The sequence below is a fragment of the Panicum hallii genome, chromosome 7 (assembly GCF_002211085.1).
Source record: "Panicum hallii strain FIL2 chromosome 7, PHallii_v3.1, whole genome shotgun sequence".
Taxonomy (NCBI): Eukaryota; Viridiplantae; Streptophyta; class Magnoliopsida; order Poales; family Poaceae; genus Panicum; species Panicum hallii.
In genome coordinates this window covers 44413559-44432856 of record NC_038048.1, presented here as the reverse complement: position 1 = coordinate 44432856, position 19298 = coordinate 44413559, and the positions used below count along the sequence as shown (strand labels likewise).

At 51.2% G+C, this 19298-nt stretch overlaps 2 protein-coding genes, 1 long non-coding RNA gene and 1 pseudogene across 4 annotated transcripts; 3 read left to right on the top strand and 1 right to left on the bottom strand.

Annotated features, from left to right (window-relative positions):
* Positions 1-5652: 5652 nt before the first annotated feature.
* Positions 5653-7193, bottom strand: LOC112900268. The gene is made up of 2 exons (XM_025969062.1): positions 6841-7193; positions 5653-6446 (listed from the first exon to the last, which is right to left on the bottom strand). The coding sequence occupies exon 2, from the start codon at positions 6424-6426 to the stop codon at positions 6001-6003; it is 426 nt and encodes a 141-aa protein (XP_025824847.1). The 5' UTR covers positions 6427-6446; positions 6841-7193; the 3' UTR covers positions 5653-6000.
* Positions 7194-9890: 2697 nt separating this feature from the next.
* On the top strand, positions 9891-10867 carry LOC112900854 (annotated as a pseudogene).
* Positions 10865-12192, top strand: LOC112899967. 2 transcript variants are annotated; one of them, XR_003230141.1, is made up of 5 exons: positions 10865-11021; positions 11145-11211; positions 11294-11359; positions 11790-11844; positions 12017-12192. It is a non-coding gene; the product is annotated as an uncharacterized LOC112899967 (long non-coding RNA). The 2 variants fall into 2 exon arrangements; XR_003230142.1 differs by having other exon boundaries at positions 10865-11059.
* Positions 12193-13490: 1298 nt separating this feature from the next.
* Positions 13491-18486, top strand: LOC112899966 (probable receptor-like protein kinase At1g30570). Its single transcript, XM_025968640.1, has 3 exons — positions 13491-15290; positions 15395-15444; positions 15565-18486. Exon 3 carries the CDS (start codon positions 15602-15604, stop codon positions 18152-18154), a length of 2553 nt encoding a protein of 850 aa, XP_025824425.1. The 5' UTR covers positions 13491-15290; positions 15395-15444; positions 15565-15601; the 3' UTR covers positions 18155-18486.
* The last annotated feature ends 812 nt before the right edge of the window (positions 18487-19298 follow it).

Sequence of the window (19298 nt, the reverse complement as noted above, 5' to 3'; positions counted from 1 at the left end):
GGTGGGGGAGGCGCTTCTTCGATTGTTCCCCGCTCTCTCTTTCTCTTTTTTTTTTCTTTTGCCGGTTTCGTATCCAAATGGACGCCGCGGGCGGACGGATTTGCCCCTGCGGCGTCCGATACTGTGCCTGCGGTGGTTTCGGTAAGAAGAACCTTGGCTTCTGGTCTCGGCATGGTCAAGAACCGGCGGGGGGGGGGCACCGATTGTAATTTCCAGATTGCTGTTTCTGAACATTGTCTGCTTTAATGTGGGGTCTTATTTGTTCGATCATGTTAGGTTCGTCTGCTTCCGTTTCTCAGTTTTTTGTGCTATATCAATGAATATAGTACAGTTACATGATTTTCTTGTGTGTATGAACAAGCTAATGCGACGAGATCAGCAGAATGAGATCAAAGAGATGCATGCTGCATGTAACCTTCCTTTCCTTTGGGGATGTAAACTCACGTTGTAATCTAATGATGAAACCACTGATCCAGGGAGTTGTTTCATGATGTTGTCATCTAATGAAGCCAATTCTTTGGAGGCAAACGCAGGAACTGCAAAAGTTTTCTCGCAGAACAAAAAACTAAAAAGTTGCTAGCTACTTTGTGCCCTTGCTGTCCAAGGGCATTTTCCAAATTATGGACCAACATCTCACCATTGCAGAGAATAAACCTGCAATAATGTCGCTTCTAAGCACTGGCTAATTGACTCTTGGGCTTTGGCCGTTTCTATTTTTCACTCTGGATAACATCAGCACACGTCTCCATCTTGGTCCTTTCTCCGCATGTGCTCCCCCGGCACTTCTTTACGGAGGACGCGGTGCCGCAACAGGACCTGTCTCTCTTACCATTTTATAGCATGGAGATTATTTAGAAACAAAGCACCAACCCAAGGACCACGACGACGGCATGGCACGGACAAGATCAGGTGCCCCACTACTCAGGTAAGCTAGAGAGCAGGAGGCAGGCAGGCAATGGGCTCTCGCCAAGTGGGCTCCATCCGCGGGAGACAGCTCAGGATGGGCCCGCGCCGGGCTGCACGGGCACTGCTGATCTCCTGATCCGAAGCGGGGCTTTTTCCCGGCCCACCTGTCTGCGGAACGAGCCTACGTACTGTACCGGCGACTTGATGGTTACCGTACAGCGTTGGTGCTGTGTGACGGGACCAGGACTCGACCTTACGCGTGCGTGTTGGTGGAAAACTTGAACAGCCTCCTATGTCAAATTTAAAATTTACAGGGTGAAATAAAATATCTTAAATTTAAAATTTACAAGTTAAAATAAAAAAGACACACTCCAGCAGATCTTCTACTTAGACCCTTTATTTTAAGGAAGTTCTCCAAATTTTCTACTCCACTCTCTATTCCCAGAGGTCTATAAGGAGCTCTCTATTATAAGTTAGAATTAAGAGTTATCGCTGAAGTTGAAACAAATTTAGAAGCCTCTGGAAAATAGATGCAACCCTCGTTTAGCATTTGGAGGGTAAGATTTAAAGACCGTTCCATTTTTTTACCCGCTTGCATGGAAATACCTCGTCGTGATAGCTTGACCATGATCAATTGACCATCAACAAGAACAAACTTTTGACTTAGCTAACACTATACTCCATGTATGTGTAAGTGTAATTGTGTACAATGGCCTGCAAAGTAGGATTGAGATTCAGTGACTTGCTGCTGAAGGTAAGTCACCGAGTACTGTAGGGTGAGGAACCGCCCTTGAAAGTCGTCCATCCCAAGGTCAACTGCTAGATCGGCATGAACAGTACTCGTGCTAACAGCACCTGTTTTTGCTATAGTACCGTCGCTACAGTGTTTGTTCCTGCCGTTTGGCGCCAGTTACTCCTCCTGCAAAGTATCCTGGACAGGAGCACGTGCTCCAAGAGTGACACTGATCTCAAGGAGGATATAGTCTGGGAGGAGGAGGAGGAGCCTGTCATGTCCGGATGTCCCCCGCAAAGCAATTGGATGCCGAGAACCACGTCCCCGGCCGCGTCGCCTCAATGTGACCATACCGTGCAACAGAGCTCGAGCGCACGTACAGGGACTCCAACCAGACCAAAACCACGCACATGGCGTGCACAGGCTGACACGGGCACCGCACTCCCTCCGATCAGAGCGCGCCATGCGCCGCACGCCGCGCACGGCCACGGCCACGCGAGCGTCGCTAGCTAGTGGCTAGTGGGCACGCGCGCGGGTACGGCGGCGCATCGTGACCCTACCCATTTCTTTCTCCATTGGCTTTTGCCCGCGCCAAGAAATGTACCTGGGTGGCTTGGCGACGAGGGAGAGGGGAGGAGAGCCGGGCGGCGGGCGGCACCGGCACGCAGCATCGAGTACGGGCAAAAAGGAGGGAGCGAAAGGCTGCCCGGCGCATAAATGGCGGGGCTCCCTGCGTCCATTTTCAGGCAAGGATCTCCAAGCTAGTGCCGCCCATCATGCTCGATCTCGGCTCCAAATGAGAAAGAGACCTTTGTGCTGTGCATGCCGGTTGATGTCGCTGACACCATCATTAGCCACAGGGAAATAATGTCGTACTGGTAGCTAATAGCTTAACTGATACGATTATACAGGTAGAATGGAACTTTGAGAGCCTGAGAGGATGTTGGTGATGTGTGACGACGCCTTTTGCTCGCTCTAGAATAGGTCACCTCGACGACTGTCTCACCCATCTAGTAGCTGAAAAATTAAGGCAGCTACATTTGCAGTGTTACCTCTGCGTGATGCCGTGTTCTGAAACCGAAAATCGCGCTGCTATTCTGGAAGAATGAGGAAGGTGTGACACGAACAACGTGCCGTCACGTACGAGGAACGGGAGATCTTCGCGTCACCGTTCATCGCATTCGCATACCAAGTGCAACGGACACTGTGAAACCGATGCATAGTAGATCTGTCATCGACGAGGCTGACACTGATGATGCTGATGCATCCATGCACCGATGCACGCATGATTGTTTGTACTCTTCTGCGTCTCAGCAGGGAGTTGCGAGTGACCGGAGGCCGGACCCCACGTGCTCATGACGATCAACAGAAACGGCCGCTCAAGTCATCATAGCCCGTCGTCGCCGCGGTTGGGGGTGAGATCAGATCAGTACCGCGCGCACTGAGTCGCGCTACCCGTACTGTTGGATGATGGCGGCTTGCTTGCGGCATGAGGAACCGTGCCATGGTCATGGCCATGGCCCATGGGTGCCCTCGCCAAATTTGCGCTCTATCCGTCGCATGATTACGCGCATCTGCGGTTTGTTTAAGCTGTAGTAGGCCCAGATTGTTGCAGAGCTAGCTAGACAAAGATTTAGTTAGTTTAGTGCGCCATGTTGTATGTGCATGGGAGTAGATCAATCACCGGCTAGGCCGGCAAGGCTAAGATCCCGGGCGTGGTCCAGCAGATGGAAGGTTTTCCTGATCCGATCTCATGCATACAAGTTGCATGCTGGGGATGGAAACAGGGTAGCCGCAGATGACACTGCGTGGTCGTACGTTCCGCCACCACAGACATGGCTTTGAAAAAGGCCGTGCCAAGCTTTATAGCAGATGATCGAGAGCGTACTGTTGCGGTACGTGGCCCTTGTCCAGAGCAAGCAAGAAGGCATCCGGCAGCCGACCTTCCAACCACACCGAGTTGGGGGTCGACCGTTTTAGGTATGGCGCCGGCCCTGACATGCATCGATCTTGAATCAGAACCATCCATGATGGAATGGAAAACCACCGTCCTGTCGGCCGCGGCCTTATTGCCTTATTGGTTCGATAGCAGCATAGCGCGCGCATGGACAGAATCGACACTTCTCGCGGAGATTAAAGCTGATGGATCGATCGATCGCTCAGCTTAATCCACGGAGAAGGAAAGCACACGCATGCAGATATCTAGCTACCGAGAGAGCATGATGCCGTTCCTGCACTGCGTTCGTTGGAGCTTGGAAATGGGTCGCTCCAGTACTGAGCTGCATTTGGAAGAAGCCGCGCCTCCGAGGGGGGAGTGATCAATTGCCACGCCCGCACGTCCAGGCATCAGGAGCGGGGAGCCCCAGCATTTGCGCCGCGACGTTAGGTAAGTATCATCAGTGATCCAGCGTCACATGTGCATCATCGATCTTATCATCGGCCGAGACCGGTCGAGAGAGCATCGCCATCTCCTTCCTGATCAGCAGAGCGACCCGGTTGTGTGGCTGGTCTGGACTCGATGGGGTCGAGCTGCATCCATTAGCCTACCTTGTAGGGCAGCGAGCCACTAGGGTCACCGACTGGGTCCGCCGTGCTGGTCGGGCCTGTATCACCACATGTATGCCCGCAGTGGACGACGGAGGCTGATAGGTCGAGTATTGCTGCTCTTTGGCATGAGATTAGAGAGCTTAGCAGGTCTCTTGTTTCTTTTGAAGTGAGATGGATTAGACGGGAGGCAAACTCTCTAGCTGATCTTTGTTCAAAGTTTCCTTATGTAGTTTCCTTGGTTGTTGGAGGCAGCGGCCGAGGATTGTAACCTGCTGTTTACGAATGGATAGAAGCTCTCGATTTTGCCCCCAAAAAAATACATATAATGGCACAAGATAAGGAGAGCAGACGGGAAGCGTATGCGCAGACAACAAACAGTTCGCTATCGGGAGAACGTGCAGTCTGTGCGTCGTACTTGGCTGCAGACGGAGACATCTATCTGCGGCGTTGTTTACCCGGGAGGGGAGCCCAGGCCCACGTAGGAGTAGCTAGGCGCCAAAGCGCAGGAACCGAGCTGGATTCTCACCTTCCTGGGGTGAACAGATCCTCCTCCTGTTCTACAAGTGCTGACAGGTCAGGTCATGTGGCCTTCCTTGCACGTGGACTGTCCGCCGACGGCGTGGGGATTACCTTTGCGTTCCTACTAGCTGCACCGCCCGTGTTTCTGGGCTACTTCTGATTGGGCCTTTCCTGGAACTAGGCCTTCACAAGCGCGGGCCTCGAGACTCCAGAGAAAAGGATCGGTGGGCCCATACTATATACTGGGCCGGACGGGTTTGCAGAGTTTGGTGGCGTGGCATCATCGAACGGTGGTCAATTGACTCTCCGCTTCGTACGATCGCAGCAGCGTGCGTTCCAACGCAAAACACACGTCCGAACGGTCAGAATTCGCCGACGGCGAGGGCGTCGGTCACGACTCTCGCGCACGAGCGAGCGACAGCCCCCCGTTCAGACCCGGCGGCGGATCACCGACACCGCACGAGCGAGCGACAGGCGGTGGTGGTAACAACAGCAACAACTGGCCCAGCTGCCCTTCCCCCTTGCCCCTCGCCTATGCAAGCACGCCGGGATCCCCACGTCGCCGCAGCCTGCAGGACAGCGGAAACTGCAAATCACGGATCTACAGCTCGGTCCGCGAGCCCAACTGTCTGCCGTCGGTTGCGCTGGCGCCGGAGAAGCCCCCACAACGGCGGCACGCGCGCCCTGCCACCCTCGCCGCCATGTTCCGCGGGAAAGCTGGATCGCCTGCACGCAACACGGCGCCATGCATGGTCCATGGCGAGATCGCGACGGCAGGCGCCACGGCGTTGTCCCGTTCCCACACGTCCGGACAGCACGGGCAGCCTGGCAGGTAGTACCACCTGGCTCCTCCTCCCGAAGGCCTGGATTCAGTCTCAGAAGAAGGATGCTCAGGGTAGGTTCGTATGAATGAATTTAACACTGCAACTCCTAGGAAAGGTACAGAGTTCAGGTGTCCGGAGCCCGTCGACTAATCCTAAACATGGCAATACTTCAACAATACAATCCTGAAAGCCTGATGCAGCAGTAGCAAGGTCTGAACACACCACAACAACATCACGCTAACGCCAGCATTATTTATGTTACATGCACCGCTTGCTGGCCTGCAGCGTGATCCCCGTTCACCGACGATAGCACCGGGATGGCCGGATGAATCAAACTACTACCCCAAAAGCAAACCAAATCATCAACAGTGCAAAAGCAAAGCTAAATGACGCTCGTAACCAGCTAATGATGGCCTATCATAACAGCGGCCTGGTGGGTGGGTCCCGCTAGCTAGGTAGCTAGGCTGCGCCTCACGGGGAGGAGCCGAGCTGGACCTCCGTGCCGCGCCGGCCGCGCACCACGTACGCCACGGCGGCCGCGATGCCGACCACCGCCACGGCCGCGACGCCGCAGGCCACGCCGGCGGCCACGGACACGGACCTGCGCGGCGGGGCGGACGCCGCGCTGGTGGCGGTGCCGGAGGTGGTTGCGGCTGCGCCCGCCGTGGTGGTTGTCGGGATCGCCGAGGCCTCCGGCTTGGCGGCCATGGTGGTGGCCGCGGGCATGGAGGCGTCCAGGGCCTCCGGGAGCTTCGCGGCCTCGGGCTTGAAGAAGGTCTGCATCGCCGGCGTCGCCTCGGCGCTCCCGCCGGTGAAGTCCTCCAGGCCGTGGGACTCGGACCTCACGGCGAGCAGCGCCACCACGCAGAGCGCGACAAGCAGCCTCGTGGACGCCATTGCTGCTTCCAGTCTTCGAGCTGCCGTTGCCAAACAAGTGTTAGAAACAGCCCAATTAGCATGGCTAAGCTATAAGATGGCATTCTACATTTGTAAATTGTGGCACAGCTACATTCTTTCCCCCTTTCATCAAGATGCAGAGCCTCAAATTTCTTGCATTTGACTAAGGATGAAAGCCAACACGCACCATGCATATCTCAAGGAATGCAGACAGATTACTTCAATTGGTTCACCGAATTGTAGGGCGAGAACTGGACCCACTAATTTTGTAAACGAGATATCGAGGTCCCACCGATAGATATAGATCTGAGTACGCTCATGAAGCCACAAAGAAACATGCCCAGTCCCAATTCCCAATTCCACAAAGCTAGAGCTCGGACGAAAAAGTTGCTTTCTTTCAGTAACACGACGTACCTTTGCAGCGGAGGGGAAGCCTAACGCTCGTGATGGAGAAAAGACTAGTGAGGAGGAGCACAGGGCACTTAGGTTCAGACCTCGGAGGACCAGGCCCTTTTATACACACTCCGATTCCTGATAACCCACTCTCTCCCTCTCTATCTCTTAACCAGAAGTGTATTTTGGGAGATGCGATGTGCGTGAGAGAGAGAAAATGGTGAGGATCTATCTGCCTGCTGCTCTGTATGTAGGGCTCACTCTTTTTTTTTCGTGGTGGAGTCTGGACTCTGGAGTGGGAACGAAGCTAGAATGACCAAGGTTGGGACTCGGGAGTTTGAGCAGAACAGAGCTGGGGAGAGAGAGAGACGGGGAGAGAGAGAGAGAGAGAGAGAGAGAGATAGAGACAGAGAGAGAGAGACCCATGTTAGGTGAGCATGTGAGCCATTACCAACCTCTGTCGGCTTGCTTCGATCTACTATTACCACGTACGCCACCCGTGTTGAGATTCCGCGGCCGTACTCGCCTCGGTCTAGTTGGAGCAGCCACCTCCTCCATTCATCGCTGTTCGCAAAGGCGATCGAGATGCCGGGATTCACGGACAAGCCACCGCTCCGGCGGAGACGGCGACGGCGTGCGTGGGAAGGGAAGCCATTAATCTTGTCTCCCTAGGGCCTAGATTCTCGCTTAATGAGGCCACGAGAGCGTTACCTCGATTGATTAGCTCATGCGTCGCCTGCTTGCTCCTGGCGGGCAGTCACCGCTTTCTTGGCGTTCGCCCGTCCAATCACGGACGGAACTCTCATCACTCCATGCGTTCCCGGCGGCCGGTGAGACGGCGACGAGATCCACACGGACGCACAGGGCAACAGTGCTACTGCTACCTCGGTTGTTGCCGTTGGATTCAGCTGCTGATTCCTGCGTCGTCGTAGCCTGCAGCGGCCCATGCACCCATCAGAATCGTTTTACTGACTGACTACTGGCTAACCCAGTCAAGACCTTGGGGTTGGTTGACGATGCATGGACATGGAAAATGGGCAAGTGGTCATCTGCTCCTATAATCAGGACAGTGAGCTAGCGAGGGTGTGCAGCTAGCTAACAACTTTCATCTGCTTTTAGGTGAGTGAACGGTAACAAGGGTGCGAGCGCATTGGATCTACATGAACAGGCAAGGAATCTTGTAAACCAGAGACCAGGGTAGGTCTGGTGTCTGCTGGTCCAGTGCGTAGGCGAGATGACACAGAACGGCGCCCCTGGCACGGGCCAGACCCGGACGATTATATTAGTTGGCAGCTTTTGGACACTGCTCCTGCTACCTAACCCCAATAAATCCATAAAGGTTACCACCCTATCATCATATGGATCAGGACAGCAGAGATCGTGGCAGCTGGTAGGCGTAGCCCGGATACTCTGATGACTGAACGGCCATGGCTCCTGCTATCTTCAGAGATTCTTCAGAGATGGTCGAAATAAATCTACTTCCTGTTCAGTCTTTGAACAAACCCTTCTCTGATGGAACTAGCCATGAAGATTTTCTTGATCATGCCGCATGAACTCCAGAGGGATCTGATCTACCCGCCGGACTGGAGCCCGACAGAGTTTCACCACGGACCTTCGGCCGTGCATGATCTTTTGATGACGGGACAGCACCTGTCTGTACGGGAATCTGGCTCGTTGCTAGGCGACGTTAAATCGGTGCGGTGTGGTAGCTGGGGCACCTCTGTCCCGGCGTGCTGTTCAGCGGTGACAGTGCTTTTTAAGCTTTTGATGCGTTGTGCATGGTTGGATTAACTGGTGTCAGGGTTTCAGTTGTCTAAATGCGAGATGGAACAAACGTGCCGGTAGCCTGTACGCTCGTACTTGGCTACACGGTGTTGAGCCTCTTCTGGTTGTAACCAGGTTGCCGTTCCTGCTCCTTTTTCAGTTTTTCAGTTGTCGTCTGCTTTGCAGCCCTCTCCCCATGCACCCCAAAGAGAAAGCTTATGAGGAACGAGATGTGCTGGCTAAAGTTTGGCCTCCTCAAGAGGAACAAGCAGTGAGCTGAAGCCAGTTACGATGGTGCTGAACCTTTCTCTTTTTTTGTGTGTGTGATGCCTGCTGAGTTGCTGATAGCCACTGAGGCTCTAAGCATACTATGGGTGTATTTGGTTGGGCTGTGATTTTTGGAAAAGCTGTTGTGAGCTCGGAGCTGTGGAAAAGCTGCTGTGAAAAAGCTGCTGTGAGAAAAGCAGAAGACCGTTTGGTTAGAGCAGCTGTGAGCTGTGAAAAATTGTGTGCTGTGGGTGAAATACTTGTAATACCCCTCAAGATTTGTGGAACTGTATATAAACCAAAATACTCGTACAAATATAATATGTTCACTATTTCGCATATAAATGTATCTTTTGGAAAAAATATTAAAGTTTCTAAATTTTTCATTCATATGGGCGGCGTCGGGCAGTGCGGTGTCAGGGCGGGCGGCGTCGGGGCGGCAGCCGGGCCGAGCAACGTCGGGCGACGTTGGGCGGCGCGGCGGCGGGCGGCATCGGGGCGGCAGGGCCAGGCGGCGGCGGGGCGGCCACCCGGAGGGCGGCGGCGGGCGAGGAGCGGCGGGCGGGAGGCGGGGGGTGGGGGCGGGATGGGGACGCTAGAGCGGATGGGGACACGAGGTGGATAGACCAACCGTTTTTTTTCATAATCAATGGCAGGTGGGTAATTTTTTACCTCAAAAGCCACTGATGCTTTTGTATTTGTACTAGGGTGAAAGCTGCTTTTAGGCAAAAGCACTTGGGCCGCCGTTTAAGCTCTTTGATTAGCTTTTAGCTTTTGCAAAAGCAAAAGCAGGTGCAAAAGTCTAACCAAGGACAGCCTATGCCATGCCAGGATCTCGAGAATTGACGTGCAGCAGAAGGGCGGAAAACTAGGTTGCCAGATTGCAAATTTGCAGCCTTGAAGAAGCCCAAATAGAGCTAAGCCCAATTAGATCGAAGAATTCAGACTATGTCGGCCCAGCGAAAACGAAGCTAGCGGGTCGTTGCGTTAACAGCCCAGCCCATAGTACCACGTCCTCCCAACAATCCGCGCCGGACCGTCCGATGCAGGAGGCATCGCGGCTTCCGTCTGATTCAGCGCCGCGGCTTGCGAAATCGACGCCGCCAATCCAGCGCGAATCAGGTCCAGCGCTGCCGTCGCTCGCGTCGCGGCTTGCGAATTCGACGCCGCCATCCGCTCGGCTCCGCAGTCGTCGCCGGCCCGCCCCATCCGCGCGCCGCCACCCCTCCTCCCCCCTCGCCGCCCTCGACGTTACTCCAGCGACCACCCCGCCAAATCGCGCCGCTCACCGTCCCGTCGTGCCGCTCTGGGACCCGGCCTCGATGGCCTCCGGGGCAGGGCGCAGCGTGCTTGCCCGGCGGCGGGGCGTCGTAGGCGAGTGCGGCGGCCTCGGCCGAGGAGAATGTGCCGAGCCAGATGCGGACCCTCTTGATGAGGTTGCGGATCTCGGTGGCCCACTTGCTCCACGAGCGGCGCCGGACGCCCTTGTACTGCGCCGTCTTCCGGCGGCTGCTCGGCATCGGCGCGGCCTGCTGCTGCTGATTCCTCGCCGACTTCATCCCCGATTGCCCGGTCTCTCTGAGCGCCGCTTCCTTGACCAAGCCCACGGCTTCACGCGCCTCTACGAGGTCTGCTCTCCAGCGATTCGATTCCTTCCTTTTTTTATTTTTCTCTCCACCCTATCCCAAATTGGCAAATTCCCAATCCGATATAAAAAAAATAGGTCGGGTAGCAGGACATGGCGCTTGGGTTCAAATTCCACGCCAAGTGCTACGAAGGGGGAATTGCCTTTCAACATGATCGACTGCGATTTCAAGTCTTCCAGGGGAAATGGTCCGTCGAGGAACAGGAAGGAGGAGATTCATACGAGACCACACTGTCCTACCTGGTTGAGCTCGAGCCGAAGCCGTTGGTTCTGGTGAGGCTTGTGGATGGAAGGATCTGCAGTGAGATCAAGTACAACCTTGTTTCCATTTGAAAACAAGCACAGAGACTACAACGGCACCAGGTAAGCTAATCCGATATTGTATTAGCTTCTTGCTCAGCAGCCGTTTGTGTGCTCTGTTCTTTTCTTTTTTGAAGGATGTGTGCTCTGTTCTTGGAAGCATGCATGTCATGCTGAAGTTGCGTCTGCATATATTTCTAGTGATCACTAGAGACCCTTCCCGAAGGTTTTTGTGACAAGCCCTTGGTTGATTTATTAGTAACTGTGCGCTTCATAAGAAAGCATAGCTCATTCATTCTCTTTTTTTTCCCGGTATTCTAACAAAACTAGAATTGCATCCCAATTCCAGGACAACTCTACATGTTTGAATTGCATTGGATGTTTGCTTTGGCGCAGTTTTTAGGAATCAGATGCATGTACGTGTGCATTCTTCACAACATGAATTCTTAACTTGTTGTGCAGGTGCTAAGTGAAGGTACTACTCTGTGTTTATTGCAGGGAAGGATCGTGATCTATCCAAGAAATTTTGGAGGCGAAAGATGAACCTATTTTCCTGTTCTACTTGTAAGTGTAGCACATACGTGGAATAAGCAGTATTTTCTTTCTTGTCAATCAGGGCAATCACTGCTTCCTGGGTAGCAACCATTTAGTTTAAATAATGATCTGAGTTCAGTGCTAAAAGGTAATCATGCCACAGAGCTATTTAGTTCAAATAGAAGCATAATCACTTTGCCTATATTGATATCTTCGCATGCTTGACGTGGTTACTATATAGTTTGAATAGTGCTGTATGGTTAGTTCGGTTCAGCATTGGTCTTGCATTTTCCTTTTCCTACGGATAAGTATTACAGCATTGTGCTACAATGTACTACAATTAAAATGGGGCTTGTGATTTGTGAAATCACATTGTTCTTGCTTTTGCTATATGTTTTCCTTACCACCGTAGAATGACACTTTTTTTTTTGCTTCTCCGGTTCACATTGTTTCAATGCAGTAAATGGTCTCGGGGGCAACAAAGTGAAAGTGTATTTGATGACAAGGCGTTCACAGTAAGTATTCGCATAGGTCAATGTGAACATGGGTTATACAGTTAGCATATCTTTTGCTTAAAATAACTATCCATTATCCTCCTTTTTTAAAAAATGCATCATCATGATAAAGTGGCAATTTCATGGTGTCTCTCTCTGAATTTTCTTTTTATTATTTTGTCCCCATTATTAGATGCCTCTATGCTTTGCGCTGCCATTGATGCCAGTCAATGAAGCCAACATTCAAACAAGTGTAACGACTATTATGTTTGACGCCTCTTGCGAGATAATGAGCTACAAGTTTCTATAGAAAACAAGTGTACAGTTTGTGAGTATGATTTATAAATTAGTATGCAAGTTATAACTAAATTTGCAATTGTTAGGAGAAAACTTTGGGCTTTCAAAAAGTATATTTGATCCACGTATACGGTTCAATTTCTCTTGTTGCTTTGAATATTTTTCGACTCCCCCGTGGCAACGCACCGGTATAAATCTAGTTGAAGAAATAAAGAAGGAATAAAGAGGAAAGGTCATCAGCACTGACTGCTCAGAAAGCCCATCCCACAAAACATCCGCCGGCCTTTACCAGGCCGCAGCAGTCTCCAGCCGCGCCTTCTCGAACGGCCCGGAGACCTTTTCCCTGGTCCTGAATCCTGACCAGGCAACAAAGGCACGGCAGCAGCATGGTGGCCGTGCAGCTGAGCAGCGTGCCGGTGAGGCCACGGCGTCCTCGAAGAAGGGCACGACCAGCGCGATAGACCACGGCGGTGCGCCGGTGCCGGCGACGAGCACCGTGTCCTGACGAGGAAGCAAGGACCAGCGGGCGGCGGCTTCCGCGCTGGCGGTGGAGATCCCCGACCGAGCGCGACCACCACCTTCTGAATGCGTCAAGGTGTTAACACAAGTACTTCCAGATGCTGATGCAATTTAACTTTTATGCATGTTCTGCTCTCCTGGTGGTCCCGGAATTCAGTTTTCACTAACGTGGTTTTGGTACATGATACATGAAAATAGTAGTGTTTGCTTAGGTGCCGTAGATTTTCAGAGCTTTTGTCAAATCTGTGCTATTTTCATGAATCCTGAGACTACCCTCTAGCACTCACTCTGATGAGTGAACTGTTGACAGTGATCTCTGCTTCTCTGGGCTGCAATCCAACCCAACGTTCTGAATCATTTCATTGGCGCTGTCAGGACGCACCAATTTTCAATGCCTGTCAACTTATGCTTTGTCTGAATGATTGCCATTATTTTAGCAGTAACATAGCCATAAAACAATTCAGCGCCCTACATACACCTCCATTGTTCGTGTGATAAACAAATGCTCGCATCTGACAGGCCATGCAGTGGCCACATGCCGCGGGTTTTTATCAGGAACTGGGGATTTGCAGGGCAAGGGAGTTTTGTTCTTGCTCAGGAAGCTTCCTCGATGCTTCCTTCCCGAATTTTTTTTTTTGATAAGGCTCTTCCTTCCCGAATTGACTCTCAGATTTCATTTTCCTTCGCTCGTTTCAACTGATCGTTTGAACAGCGGGATCATGATCTGACGAGGAGGCCGGGCTCGGATTGTGATTGGTGTGCCTGTTTATTTTCTTCTCACGGGTCAATCAGGCCTGGGCTTAACTTGAAAAAAATAATGCATGCAGGTGTTGCCTTTCGTTGGAGATGAAAGCGCAGGGTTGATGTGAGAGGTTAGCAAATCTTGTTCCCTACGCGTCGGCGCTTAGAATTTTTTTTTTGAAGAACTTCGGCGCTTAGAATCTGGACGTCGTGTTTTTTTTGTGTGACGTATTCTAGAATATTATTTAGCTGCAGCTATGAAGTGTGGGCCAACAATTGGCACTGCCTTCGCGATCAGACTCTCTGCGTGCATGTTTCTGAACATCGGTATCGATCAGTCATCAGTGACATGCCAACGCCCAGCATGTCGATGCAACGGAAATGGTCGGTACAGTAACTTCTCTGCCGTTCAGAATCAGAGCTAAAGCATCCGATATCATAAGGAAAGTGAAGCAGTGTGGGGGGCATCCTGTAATGGCGATCACAGGCCAGTGATCTGCCTGGCCGTTCATGTGAAGAGCAAGAGCAGTGTCTTCGTCTGCATCCGCGTGCACGAGAGGGAGGAAGGAACAGGGCCATGTGTTGCTGCACTCTCCACCCATGTGACCCACCACCACCATCCCACCCAATGGAATGTGATTGGATTCGGACTCACTCCCCACAAGTGAAGTCACCCTCTCCCTCAAACCATGAAACCACCGCTCTCCCCAAGTGTGCAGCAGCCCCCACTTTTCAGGAGGGGAAAGGAGCGAACAATTTAGCTGAACCAGGGAGGGCCCACTGCCCAGGAAGCTGAGCAGGAGCAGCAGGGAGGATGAGAAAAAAATTATCTTGCATTTTTCATCAGTGGACAGTTGTTGGAATGAGGCATGGCAAATCTTTGCTCAGATACAGTTGCAGCAGAAAACATAGCTATCGAAATGGTTCCTTCTACTTCAGCCATCTCGCAGTGAATTTTGTTGGGAGTAATTGTCAGTGTGCTTGCTTGCAATTTTGCTGCTGCTTCCAGTCTTCTACACATCTGAAAACTCTGAACTAATCAAAGCACTTGGGTTGGCTTTGCGAAACCATTTGTTAAACGCATCACAGCAGCTGCATGATACCACTAGACCAAAAATCGACATCATCACACAGGACACTGCTTCTCGCGCGCACGTCAGCGAGCGAGCGAGCACGGGTGAGGAGACAGGGGAGTGCTGTGCTCCAGTGCCGCTTGCTCCGCACCAGTTGCTCTGCCATTTTTTTTCCTCTCGTTTTCCCTCCTCTTTCTGGCTGCGCTTTTGTCTCTCTTGTGCTCTCCAAGAAACCAATCCATCCATCCATCCGCCCGCCCAGCAATCGATCCCGACTCGCCGCCGGCTCGATCCTCCGCTCCCCCGTCGCCTTTCGCCCGGAGGAGCGGCGCCGCCGCCGAGGGCGACGCGTGGCAACCAGAGCCAGGCACCGCACACCCGTGCGCCGCTTCGCCGACATCTGCGCCGCCTGCTTGGGGCGGAATGCGTCAGCTGTAGTCTGTAGAGGGCGGCTACGGCACCTTTCCAGCCTTTTCTTCGTCTCCTCCTCTTGGGCTCGATCGATCGGTAGCGTCAGCTGCTGTGCTCCACCAGCGTCTCCTCCACAATAGTTGGCGCTCCTGTGCTCCCCAGCCCAAGCCCAGCAGATCAATCCATCCGCCCAGAAATCGATCATCCCCAGAAGACAAAGCGATCCACTTGGATAGGCCTTATCCTTGCGGTGTCGTCTCCCCTCGATTCTTGCAAGCAAAAGATTCTTGCGAGAAGCCGGAGTGAAAGACGCCAGAAATCAGCAGATTTTGAAGGGAAGATCCCGCCTTTCTTGCTCTCCTCGATCCGACGAAGGCAGCATTCAGGCCCTGCTGGTTCCTCTTCGCCGTGTTCAGCCAAATGCAGGTAAGAAGGCTGTAGCTCGGTTTGTTCTTTTTAGCCTGTCATTTTCTTGAGATCTTGTGGGATTCGAGCTGATGTAGTGTGCGTGTTCTTGCTTGGGATCTCAGTTTGAGCGGCCGCGGAGTACCGGGAGAGGGTGAATTCTGCTTATCTTTTGGTAAGAATCTTGATTCTTTGGCGATTTGGATCTGAAGGGGAAATGATGAACTCTTCCCATATTGCAGTAGCTCTGCCTCTTGAAATTTCTTTATTTAAATTTCTTTTTGTTTGATTTTAGGTTGCTCTTTGGACTTGATGAGACCTGCAAGAGCTAAATGGTGGCAGTCACTGACGTTCAGATGAGTCCGGTTGTGCTAGCAGCAGTAAGCATCGCATTTTTCAGTTTGCAGTTCCTGCGAGCTCATGGAAGTGAACTGCTTCTGAGCTGTGGCTCAAACGGCACTGTTGATGCTGATGGGCGGAGATGGATCGGAGACATGGGCCCTGGGGGGAATTTTACCTTGAGCAGCCCTGGGCTTGCCACCCCACTGGCTGGAAAGAGCAATTCTGATGAAATCTTCGGACCGATTTACAGTTCTGCCCGTGTCTTCAAAACAACAAGTTGGTATACCATTAGTGTGCTGCCGGGAAGTTACTGTGTCAGATTGCATTTCTTCCCTTCGACATATGGGAATTTCAGTGCAAATGAGTCCGTGTTTGATATCACTGCACATGATTTCAAGCTTGCTTCAAAGTTCAATGTATCAGAGGAGATTGTTTGGAGAAACTCTGCGAGCAATTCAGTCATCAATGCAGTTGTCAAGGAGTACTTTCTTGTGGTTAGTTCTCGTGGCTTGCAGATTGAGTTTGATCCAAGCCCTGGGTCATTTGCCTTTGTGAATGCAATTGAGGTCATGCTCACACCAGATAATTTATTCAATGATACAGTGAGCAAAGTTGGCGTTGCAGGCGTGCAGCTTCCTCTCGGCTTGAGTGACAGAGGTGTCGAGACAATGTACCGGCTGAACGTTGGAGGTCCTGCACTTAAATCGGCAAGTGATCAGTATCTCCATAGGCCATGGTACACTGATGAAGCATTCATGTTTTCTGCAAATGCTGCTCAGACCGTTTCCAATACTTCAAGCATAATGTATGTCTCAGGCAATGACTCCTCCATTGCACCAATTGATGTCTATGAGACTGCAAGAATCATGGGCAACAACATGGTTGTGGACAAGCGGTTCAACGTGTCATGGCGATTCTATGTCCACCCAAACTTTGATTACTTAGTCCGCCTTCATTTCTGTGAGCTTGTCTATGACAAGCCCAGCCAGAGGATCTTCAAGATCTACATCAATAACAAGACTGCTGCGGAGAGCTATGATGTGTATGCCAGGGCTGGGGGAATTAACAAAGCACATCATGAGGACTTTTTTGACTACTTGACACAGCAGGCAGACTCACTTTGGCTTCAGCTAGGCGCCGATTCCATGACCAGTGCTTCAGGTACTGATGCACTTCTGAATGGTTTGGAGATATTCAAGCTCAGCAGGAATGGCACACTCGCTTATGTGCTTGGCCATATTGACATGGGCAACCAAAGGGATTCTTCAAAAGGGGGGAAGAGAAAAGAGTTATGGGAAGAAGTTGGTATTGGTTCAGCATCTGTAGTGGCAGTTACAAGTGTTGCTCTGTTCTCATGGTGTTATATAAGAAAGAAACGAAAAGCTATGAAGAAGGAGGCCCCTCCCGGTTGGCATCCATTGGTCCTCCATGAGGCTATGAAAAGCACTACAGATGCCCGTGCAACCAGTAAATCATCCTTGACGCGAAATACCTCTTCCATTGGTCATAGGATGGGAAGAAGATTCAGCATCACTGAGATTAGGGCTGCCACGAAGAACTTTGATGAGTCCTTAGTCATTGGTACAGGGGGATTTGGTAAGGTCTACAAAGGTGAGATCGATGAGGGCACTACAGTGGCAATCAAACGGGCTAATACATTATGTGGTCAGGGTCTGAAGGAATTCGAAACGGAGATTGAGATGCTCTCCAAGCTTAGGCATCGGCACCTTGTTGCAATGATTGGCTATTGTGAAGAGCAGAAGGAGATGATTCTGGTTTATGAATACATGGCTAAGGGGACATTGAGAAGCCATCTCTATGGGAGTGGCCTCCCTCCTCTGACATGGAAGCAACGGATTGATGTGTGCATTGGTGCTGCCCGTGGGCTTCACTACCTCCACACAGGAGCAGACCGAGGTATAATCCACCGGGATGTAAAAACTACTAACATTCTGTTGGATGACAATTTTGTTGCAAAAATAGCAGATTTTGGGTTGTCAAAAACCGGGCCGACGCTTGACCAGACCCATGTTAGTACTGCAGTCAGGGGAAGCTTTGGCTACCTAGATCCTGAGTACTTTCGGAGGCAACAACTCACACAAAAATCCGATGTGTATTCTTTTGGAGTGGTGCTCTTTGAAGTTGCTTGTGCAAGGCCGGTGATAGACCCCACATTGCCAAAGGATCAAATTAACTTGGCAGAATGGGCGATGAGATGGCAGCGCCAGCGTTCGCTGGAAGAAATCATGGATCCTCGGCTGGATGGTGATTTTTCATCAGAATCCTTGAAGAAGTTTGGTGAAATCGCGGAGAAATGTCTAGCTGATGATGGGAGAAGCAGGCCATCAATGGGTGAGGTCCTGTGGCATCTTGAGTATGTGCTGCAGCTTCATGAAGCTTACAAGCGAAATGTAGATTCTGAATCATTTGGAAGCGGCGAATTGGGATTTGATGACATATCCTTCAGCCTTCCTCACATCAGAGCGGGGGAAGAGGAACATCACTCGAAGCCATCAAGTATCAGGGAGGAACCGGACACTTGAGGGTTTCTGTATCCTGGCGACCCACCGAAAAATCTTGCTTTGTAGCCATGGTCTTGATGTAAAGTTGATGCATATGTTCTCTTAGGTTTTTAGGTGTCAGTTGCTTCTTATTCTTTTGGGCGTTTACCTGCTTGACAAGTGTAGAATAATAGGGTTATTTTTTTTGTGTGTGTGTAGATTACCAATCCGGGGGAAAAAAAAGGACACAGAAGTGTCAGGGTTTTCCTTAACATCTGTATGATGCAATTTGCATAACCACCGTGTGTACTTCTGCCTGTGTGACCTGTATAAATGGCACTGATAATTATTGATTTACCTTTGGACTTGCTAAATACATTGTTGACCTGGCTTCTTTGTATCAAATGCTTTGCGGTAAATTCTGATTTAGTGCCATCTTGTTTTTGTTTTTTGTTCACATGATTTCAGTGGGAATCACTTGGATGTTATAACCTGCTGTTTGTTCAATTGCAGCCTTGGGCCTGGTGAGAGTTGCAACGGCTGTTGGACTATTTGAAGTTTGATGTAACCAAATGGACTGTCTCCAGGAGGTGTTAGAGCTTAGGAAAGTCCCAGATGAATGCTTGTTCTTGTGAAACGACAAAATTGTCACCATTTAGCCCACTTTACGGTATGCCTGTGTGGCATACAGTACCTAACAAGACATTAAATCAGTCCGTTTAGTACTTGTAAGTGTCTAACAAACGGGCTAGCCAACTTAACCCAACAAAGTTCAACCATTGATTGTTGGATGACGTATCATGTCATGATGCTCAGCCCAGAAGCTCAGCACTGCGCTACCATGTGCTAGTGTAGAGCAGACTCAGCAGAGTTTGCTTCAAAACATATATGTTTTGACAGTGTCACTATATTCTCCGTCTTGATTCTTGACAGTACGTTGATGTCTCTCTCAAGCGTAACCACCCCTGCACCACAAATTCAAGACTCGTGATCGCATTTTTCACACAACAAGTTAGCAAGGTGCCACCACGCGATCTAGCTAAGACACAAGCTCCGGACTCGGAAAACGATAAACCACACACGCCGGTGGCTGGACGCATGGATTGGATTGCAACTGGACTGGCCAGGAGCCCAGTAGGTAGGTGGCTCGGCGCCGCGCCTCGCCGCGCCCTTTGGCAGCCGTCGC